This window comes from Patella vulgata, chromosome 7, assembly GCF_932274485.2.
Source record: "Patella vulgata chromosome 7, xgPatVulg1.2, whole genome shotgun sequence".
Lineage (NCBI taxonomy): Eukaryota > Metazoa > Mollusca > Gastropoda > Patellidae > Patella > Patella vulgata.
In genome coordinates this window covers 47,816,667-47,825,209 of record NC_065885.2, presented here as the reverse complement: position 1 = coordinate 47,825,209, position 8,543 = coordinate 47,816,667, and the positions used below count along the sequence as shown (strand labels likewise).

General features: G+C 33.0%; 1 protein-coding gene across 4 annotated transcripts in view; it reads left to right on the top strand.

Annotated features, from left to right (window-relative positions):
• Positions 1-2,440: 2,440 nt before the first annotated feature.
• LOC126828344 (alkaline phosphatase, tissue-nonspecific isozyme) overlaps positions 2,441-8,543 on the top strand; it is a 28,893-nt gene continuing 22,790 nt past the window's right edge. Inside the window, exons 1-2 of one of the 4 annotated variants that reach the window (XM_050558049.2) lie at positions 2,441-2,526; positions 6,825-6,906. In XM_050558049.2, the coding sequence (XP_050414006.1) occupies positions 6,834-6,906 (73 nt within the window). In that variant the 5' untranslated portion in view covers positions 2,441-2,526; positions 6,825-6,833. Of the gene's footprint in view, positions 2,527-6,635; positions 6,728-6,824; positions 6,907-8,102; positions 8,123-8,543 lie in introns of those variants that run through there. The other 3 variants (XM_050558047.2, XM_050558051.2, XM_050558052.2) reach the window with 3 other exon arrangements.

The window sequence follows — 8,543 nt, the reverse complement described above, 5'->3', positions numbered from 1 at the left end:
TTCTGTTAGTTGGTTACCCTTGGAAATGTATTAGGCCTACATTCAAAAAAACACTATCTGTGGTGTAACGTTTACACTTAATTAAAACTGTTTATAGTTTTTAATTACACTCATTTTTAACAGTGTACGTTACCAAGACACATGGGGAAACGCTTGCGCTGCTCAAATTCTACTTTCTTCGCCGACACCATGGCCCCATCTCGATGTCATTGTACTATAATACAATGGCTACACGACGGCATTGCGAGGGCAAATTCTTGTTTACTTCGTAAGGAGAAAAATGTCCAATGGCACCGATCATCAGACGAAGTAAAGACGAAGATCAGAGTCGAATTTGAACATTTACTTTATCGTGTCTCCATATGGTGTCAATTTCGGGACGGCGTGACGCCCGCATAAGGAATAACAACTTCTGGGTCATTTCAATGTTTGCTTGATAAAGACAATTACGTCATTGTCGTGATATCGATATTATTCATAGAAAGGGCCCCGTAAAGACATTTAACAGACTGATTCTGACTACCGAAATGGGAATTTCATTGTATGCAATCACTATAAACTAACAAATCAGATATCTACCCAATTCAATATTTTATTTGATCTGTCAAGGAGGTTCGGGTTTTACCCACGCTTGACATATTGATTTTGATTCGTTCCCAAGAATATCATTTCTCATTCTCTGTACTGTTTGCAAAGATTGGCTATAATATCAACATATCATATAGACCCCATATATAAACAAAATTATAAAAGGTATAATGATCATCTTGGTTTAGAGCTTAATCTATAGTACAAACAACCGAATTGTTAAAGAAAGGTACTGGAAACGTCCATCATTATAAACTTAGACAAGATCAATTTTCAGTCATGCATGCTGAAAAATAAAATAGATCCTAATGGCATTCTGTTATCAGCCCTTGATCATCTTCATAGAATATAATACTCATGGTAATACCCTTTAGTATACTTGTTCGTTTTTTCACTTTAATTTGTAATTTTTATGAATAAGAGTCTTAAATTTAACAATTTAATTAAAATACAATTCCATTATTATTCTAACGATGAAACGTAATGGTTAATTTAATGTATTTTCGAGTTTATTTTCTAGAGGAAAATTGGAGTAATAACTGAACAGTATAACGGGCAATTCAATTTCTAGTTCAGCAGATGACATAATTATATAACATTATAATTACATAAATTAAGTTGGCGGGCTTTAAATAGATTAAATGTATGGATAAATTAGTAACACAATCATATAAAAGGGAAGAATGAACATTAACACACAAACGTGGTATTATATATAAATGACAATGTTATTTACACTTCATTCATTTATTCATCTGAATTGAGAATAATAAATTACTAAAGTAGTTCCCGCTAGAGACGAGATATTTAGAGTTCCGTAGTTCAGTGGTTGATGTAGTAATAAATATTTTATTTTGAACGTTTTACTGTATAAACCATTATATTTTATGGATCGAAGATCTCGAGTTTCTCCAAAACCAAGCGATAACCAATTCTAAAAACCGTTACCAATAAACTTCATAGATTCGATTAATAACCCAGTGAACTCGTCAACTGTTTCATCAGTTCGAAATCTATTATGTTTATGTCTGAATAGATCACAAAATAGAAATATGTGAGATTGGTATTCTCAAGCCACAGAATGACCTTACATATTATGACTTTTTGCAGTTAATAACGATTCTCTAATTTTGAAGGCCGCTATCAACTCTTTCAGAAACTCATAGATTTGTAAATATATCATGGCGATGGAATGCATTCTTGTGTCCCGACTGATGACGACTATAAAATATAGCGAACAGTTTCATATTCTGTCTTTAGAATAGGAATTTAAACATCACGTAATAATTATGGTCTTGTAGTCGTTTTTTGGTTTTTTTTTTAAAATTGTTAAGTCATGTCAAACGGTGACGCCAAATTCTTATCTGGAGAGCATGCGCAATAAATACCATCGATGTAGACTGTTATAACCAGACGCTAGAGCTTGCCATTCGATTGAGACTTCTGGCGTATTTCGCCGAATGTAAAACAGTTTATATACATTCATATTAAATTATTATATGCGTTGATACCCATTTGTGTCAATTTCTAGGTCCCAAATATTAGCGATTTAGCTCGTTTAAACTGACACAAATGACCGGATAAGAATCTATAGGCATATAATAATTATTAGAACATTACTGTACAGTGGACAAGAAGTTTCTAGACGAATTTTAACGTTTTACAAACATGTTACATAAAACGTTGTGTTCCACACACACACGCTCAATATTTTTTATTTCTTTGGCTTTGCGTAGTAAACGTAATTAAAAAGTTTATGACCAGTAACACGGAATTTATGCCGAGAGAAAGATGAAAGGCCAATTACATACGGACTTGGAAATATTTACTTGGCTTATTAGCTGAGTTAGAATGTGTGACTACTCTATATACACTGTTACATACTACCATATCAGTTAAAAATTAGAACAGATTGTTGGGCTTTCAATAAGCTCGCAGGTATGTTGTTTTATCATATTAAATATTTGAATTTTTTTCTTGTATCCAGCTGGTTTCTCTCCATCTCTGATACATTTGTATAAAATATCAGGAATGTTGTACGGTTGGTGGGAAATACTATATAGATGATTAGATGATATATGTGAACCGGTAGCTAAGATAAGTTTTGTTTCTACAAAAGTGGTTTGTCGCAATTAAATATTCATTAAAAATCACATATAATTCGTACTTGCTTATTAATTATAGTCATATGGGAGCAGGGCTGGATTAAGAGCTATTTGGACTTGGTTTCATCCATTTTCCGCCTCTATTGTTGAACTTGTTAGAATCACATTAAATGGTTCTACTTAAACTGGCTCGGTGTTTCATCGAGGCAGTTCAGGAAAATTGAATACCTTTAAGGGGGTGTAGGTTTTAATGTCATTTCTTGTGGGCAATAATTCATCTGCACCATGGTAAATCTGGCACTGAAAAAAATACGTGATGTTTATTTTGTTTTAATTGTTAATCCAGGGCTGTTAAGGATACATTATGTACGATTTAGATAAAGAGCTTGTCATTCTTGCTATACTAGTACAAAAATAGATAATGCGAAATGGGTATATTGAACTTAGCCTCGCTTTGCCAATTTGTTTTTTAAAAAATCATTAAATGGCAACCGTGTTTTAGCCTGTTTAAATCTCCGCGTTCCTCTGGTATAGAGAGTTGATTGAGAGTGGTGAAACTTGGAATATAGTTTCCGTACACAAAACTCGCAGTATAGTTTCAGTACATTAATACCTTGACTAAGTTCAATGATGACCAATTTGAGTGGTCGAGACTTTGGAGCTCGATAACTTTGATTCTAATTGAGCGAGAATGGTCCGTTCGTTTGACACTTTACCTCATCGATCAGTGCCTGAAATACTGCCAGGCTGCATTTCCGGCAACCCGTTTTTCAAAAATTTCTGGGGGAGGCCCCCTACCCCTAGTTGAAGCTCGTGCCTTTGCCCCCTTAACCTTGGACTTTGCCCCAGCTTTGCCCCTCCAAAACCGACGGTTGGCGCCGCCTGTGTTTGGAGCTCGACAACTTTGATTCTAAGTTCGATAAGTGCATTTCTAATAGTTTCACTACATCAATACCTTGACTAAGTTCAATGTTTTGGTACATAATAAAAGATATAAAAAGATAAATATGCAATTAAAAAATGTGTGTCATCTAATAAATTTTATAAATTGGCACGGGACACCAGCCTCACTGTTGGTTTTTTTTTTTTAGGGCTATTTTTTTATTATGGATTTTGAAATACATGTAGGCCTATATTTTAAAAATCGGGAAAATTGTTCTCGACACAAAAATTGCATGGAATTTATTTTCCGTATTTGAAAATGGAATTTCTGTAAATTACAGGTTAATTTTGTTTCCGGAACCTTTTACGTTTTTTCACGGATTGTTTTGTTACAGTGTTAAGTCCGCTTGGGGTATATATTATAACCGAATTTTGTTATTATTGGTGACAAATGTATATATCTACCGAACATCAAGATATCCACCACTCTATAATAATCATAATACTTATCCTTGGTTGGTACAATCTTTCATTTCATAAAACAAATCTGTCGGAAATGAATTGTCAGGGCTACATTTGTAAATTGGTGTGAGATATTCCACTTCCTGTAATCAAGTACATGTACTCAAACAGTTTAATATATGACATTTAGTACGCTCGTGCCTGGTTTTGTTGCTAGGGATACGGCTTTTTACGAATTTTCAAACTTGTCATAATAAACTTATTTTAAGATATTATTGGCACACTGTCTCAAGTAAAAATGCAAATAGGTTGTGGATATGCCGCATTAACCGTAATTTCTGAGTAATATGATACAAGATAGTAAATATTATACCTAACCTCTATTTCAAAAATTAGGCCTAACAATGAAAATTGGCACGTTGCACATTAGACAAGTTGTTCATTAAGAGTGATAAAGTAGAACTTCTGTATACGAGCATTAATCTAGTAACAAAACTTATTTCAAAAGAATGAAAAAAGCGGATGAAAAAGATTAAGATTGAATTCCCTCTCAAGTTTGAATATACATTTGGGGAATAGATGCACTATCTCATTTAATAGAGAGATCTTATTGTACACACCTCCACTACTTGCATCCGTTATAGAAAAACAAATATTGTAAACCCTCTGTTGATGATAACGCATTCAGGTATTTATAAAACGATGATTCGGGGTTACCAGTGAAAAGGTTTTCTTTTTATTAAGAAAATTTCATTTAGTGTGAATAATTAATATACTGGTATGTTTGGGTTTTCACCTCTTGAGTATTACAGGTATTGAAAATGAATCTTATACAGTTGAAGTGGCGTTCTTTTTTGTATTAAATACTTAGCTGAATTATAAACAGCATAGTCATATCACTCAATATCATCATGCATTATCACATGGATGACGCCATAATGATCAGTCTGTCAAAATCTATATTCTGGGCACATCCCACGATTATTTAACATAACTGGCCCACTGATAACAGTAGCCCCATTAACCTCTAAAATATAGTTCTTGTAATTATTTTGCCAGTGTGTCAACACTAAACAAACTAAAACTGAATGGAAACTTTTGGGCGTTGTTGAATCATCATGCCAGTCCTGACACCGATAACGCATTGTTTTTTTTTCTTTTTAAAAAAAACAACTATGGACACATAAAACAGTGGATTTCTAGTTAAAGAAATTCATAATCCATTCAATTTCATAATGGTGGTACGTGGTAAAATTATGAAAGATTCGAAACGACTATATTATATGATACTCATATACTTACGGCGTACTACATGAACCGTGACCTCATCGCAGTCATGAAAAGCTGATGCCAGTTGTCTCAAGAAGTTTCGTATCGACTTGGCCGGGCCTTGGGGAGGTGGGGGGGGGGTAATAAGAAGATTACCAATTGTGTGAAACTAGTTACTGGCTCAAAAATACAATATGGCCAAGTTTGTATTGGCCTATTAGGTCATCAAATTATTTGTAATATATAGGGTTTAGTTTTTGGGCATTGAAATCAATCTGTACTAAACATCGGAAAAGCTTCGTATTTTTTTCTTCAGATTTGTAATACGCGGTTTAGTATAATGCTACCTATACATTCTACGTAAATCTGACATACTTCAGACAAAAATTGTAACCCCAGATATCACTTCTAAGGAGGGGGAATAATTTGGAAAATATTTTATTGCATATTCTTGGTCGTTCTGGTGTGCTCTATCAACATTATAAAACTAAAACCACAAGAGCAGAAATGTTGTCAATTTCACTGACATTTGTTACATCATCGTCGATATGTTTGAAATCAAGTAAATCTCCATGTTGATTAACCTTTTTTCATGTTCGTAAAAGAAATATTTTACCAGAAGTTTGGTATCGTTTATTTCTTTCTGTTCTCGTGGTATGGCACCATATCAATGTACAAATCCAGTGATTCTCATTCTTAATTGGAATGTTACGCCCATGCTGAAAGCCGTTAGCAAACTGTTCAGTTGTTTCTAAGATAAAAAGCAGTAAACAGAGCGATTACCTTTTTAATATTGCGCAGATTTTCCTTAGCACATTGGGTACTAAAAGCGGTCTCAACGGGTGTGTTTTTACAGATGTCTTATATTACACAAACTACGTAGTCTTTTCAGTTACAAGGCAAATATTATATTTTGGCCCCTATTTATCTATAATTTAAATATTGATTATTGTTTTATTACTTTGGAGTTGTCGTATAGTTTAGGTTATTTGTACAACTATACGCCATAACAAATATAATATCTATATACAATGAAATATACCTCTGCTCTTATTTATTCAGAGGAAAACCAAACAGAAATCATGTTGAATTTCATAGTATTTAGAAATTTAATATAAAAGATAAATATCTATTTTAGTATCATATTGTATAGCACAACAATATACCGCTGGAGTTTTACCTACTGGGATCACTTTCAAATGTACAAATAGAGATAAAAACCAACTTGGTTCATTGTAAATCTTGGTTGGTGGTCGAAGGAAGGTTATGATTTATATACATGTCATTTACTAACACGTATTTACAACTTATATATAAACGGGTGTTATTTTTATATATCTAATTAGAAGAACAATAAGATATGCATATTATAGGGGAAAAAATTGCGTCTGTTTAAATATTTGAATTATTAATCCGAACTGGTAAGTTCATAATTTATTGTTAAGCAATATATTAATTATTTTTTCATCAAATGTAAACAACATGTATTTATGTAGTATGCCTTCTTATTTATTACAGAATACAAAAATGATATTTGAAAAAATGACGATGTGTTATTTGTTACTGTTAATACATGTAATTCACTCCATACAAGCAGATGGTAATTTTATAATTATATAATTTATATATGTATATTACCTTACACGTCTTTTAGTTCAAGCCATTGAAAGCCCCTAAACTGTTAAAAATAAATGTAAAATTACAGTGAAAAATATGTACTTTCTTTAACATAACGCTGTAAAAATACCACTGCATGTTTTTATACTATAAATGTATCGATTAGTGAGGTAATATGGGGTTACTGTAAAAAAAAAATTGGTAAATTGCCAATAAAAGTGTAGTTTCACACGTTAGAACTGTATTTTTATTACATTTTATCTGTACTGATACAACTATGTTGGTTAAAAGTACTTTAACTGTTTTTATGGGTAATTCTACTATTCAAACATGTTTAAATACGGGATTTGTGTACAATTACAGGAAACGTGTAATTGTATATCTCTTTCGAACTTTAACATTGATAGACCTTTTAAGGCTGCATTACTTTTCTTCTATACTATAGTCCACTTATGAGGGGGTCACGGTGGCTAAGTGGATAAGACGCTGACTCGCCTGGAGGTCGGGTGTTAGATCCCTGCATTGGTCGAGAAAGTTAATCAAGATTTCCCGGCGTGGTTCCCCCTGTCAGTGATGCACAACGGAGGGCCGGACAAGGATAGCTGTCTAGTCGTTCGGATGGGACGAAATACTGAAGTCCCGTGTACACGATGGTGTGCACGTAAAAGATCCCTATTAAACTTTTAAAATTATATGCATATTTACAGTTATAAGTATACTTAAAATACAGTGTCCGATTTGTAATATCACATAGTTTGTTAATTTACATTTAAAACGATGTAAATGCATATGAATACAAAGTTTATGTAAGATTACATTAAACTTAATGTAGAAATACAACCATACGTCAGTTTACATTATGTGAGCAGTATATTAACAGAAATGCCATTTGAAATAGTATTTTTACAACAAATTGTAAATTTACTGTCAAATAGTGTTCAAATCGGTTATTCCCTTCGACCACATGTCGAATTTTGTGCAAAATATTTACTGTTATATCAGTCTGATTAGTCTATTTTAGAGAAATAGGTTATTCAAAATCTGAATGAACCTAACTGGCGTATGGAGACAGTGATATGCCATACATAGGGTTGTGTGGGACATTTTGATTGGTGTCAGCAAAACTTTATGTGTTCGCCAGGATCTAACCTGAGACTACTTAGCCGAGTAGGGACAAACACATTCAAAGTTTATTTCAAGTAAATATACACTTCAAATTGTATTTTTACCGTAAAATGGCTGGCAGAAAGGTGCCAGTAAAATCACTGTATTTTGACACTGACTTGTAAATTTACAGTGAACGTAAATTTACCCCACTTTCTATTTACAAGAACAGGTTATTTTACACTCACTGTAAATTTACATGCTCTTTGTAAATCTAAATCTACCACTTAGGTTTGAATTTACAAGTCAGTGTTAAAATACAGTCAATTTACTGGCAACTTTCTTCCAGCCAATTTACGGTAAAAAATACACAAATATTATTTACAGTGTAAAATAACCAAATTGCCTTTTTGTATCCAGCAAATCAAACTCTATTTACTAAAATTGTGTCACTGAGACGCCCGACCCCCACCCTATTTATTATAGATAGAATTCCTGAACCCTTAAAAGCCAAAA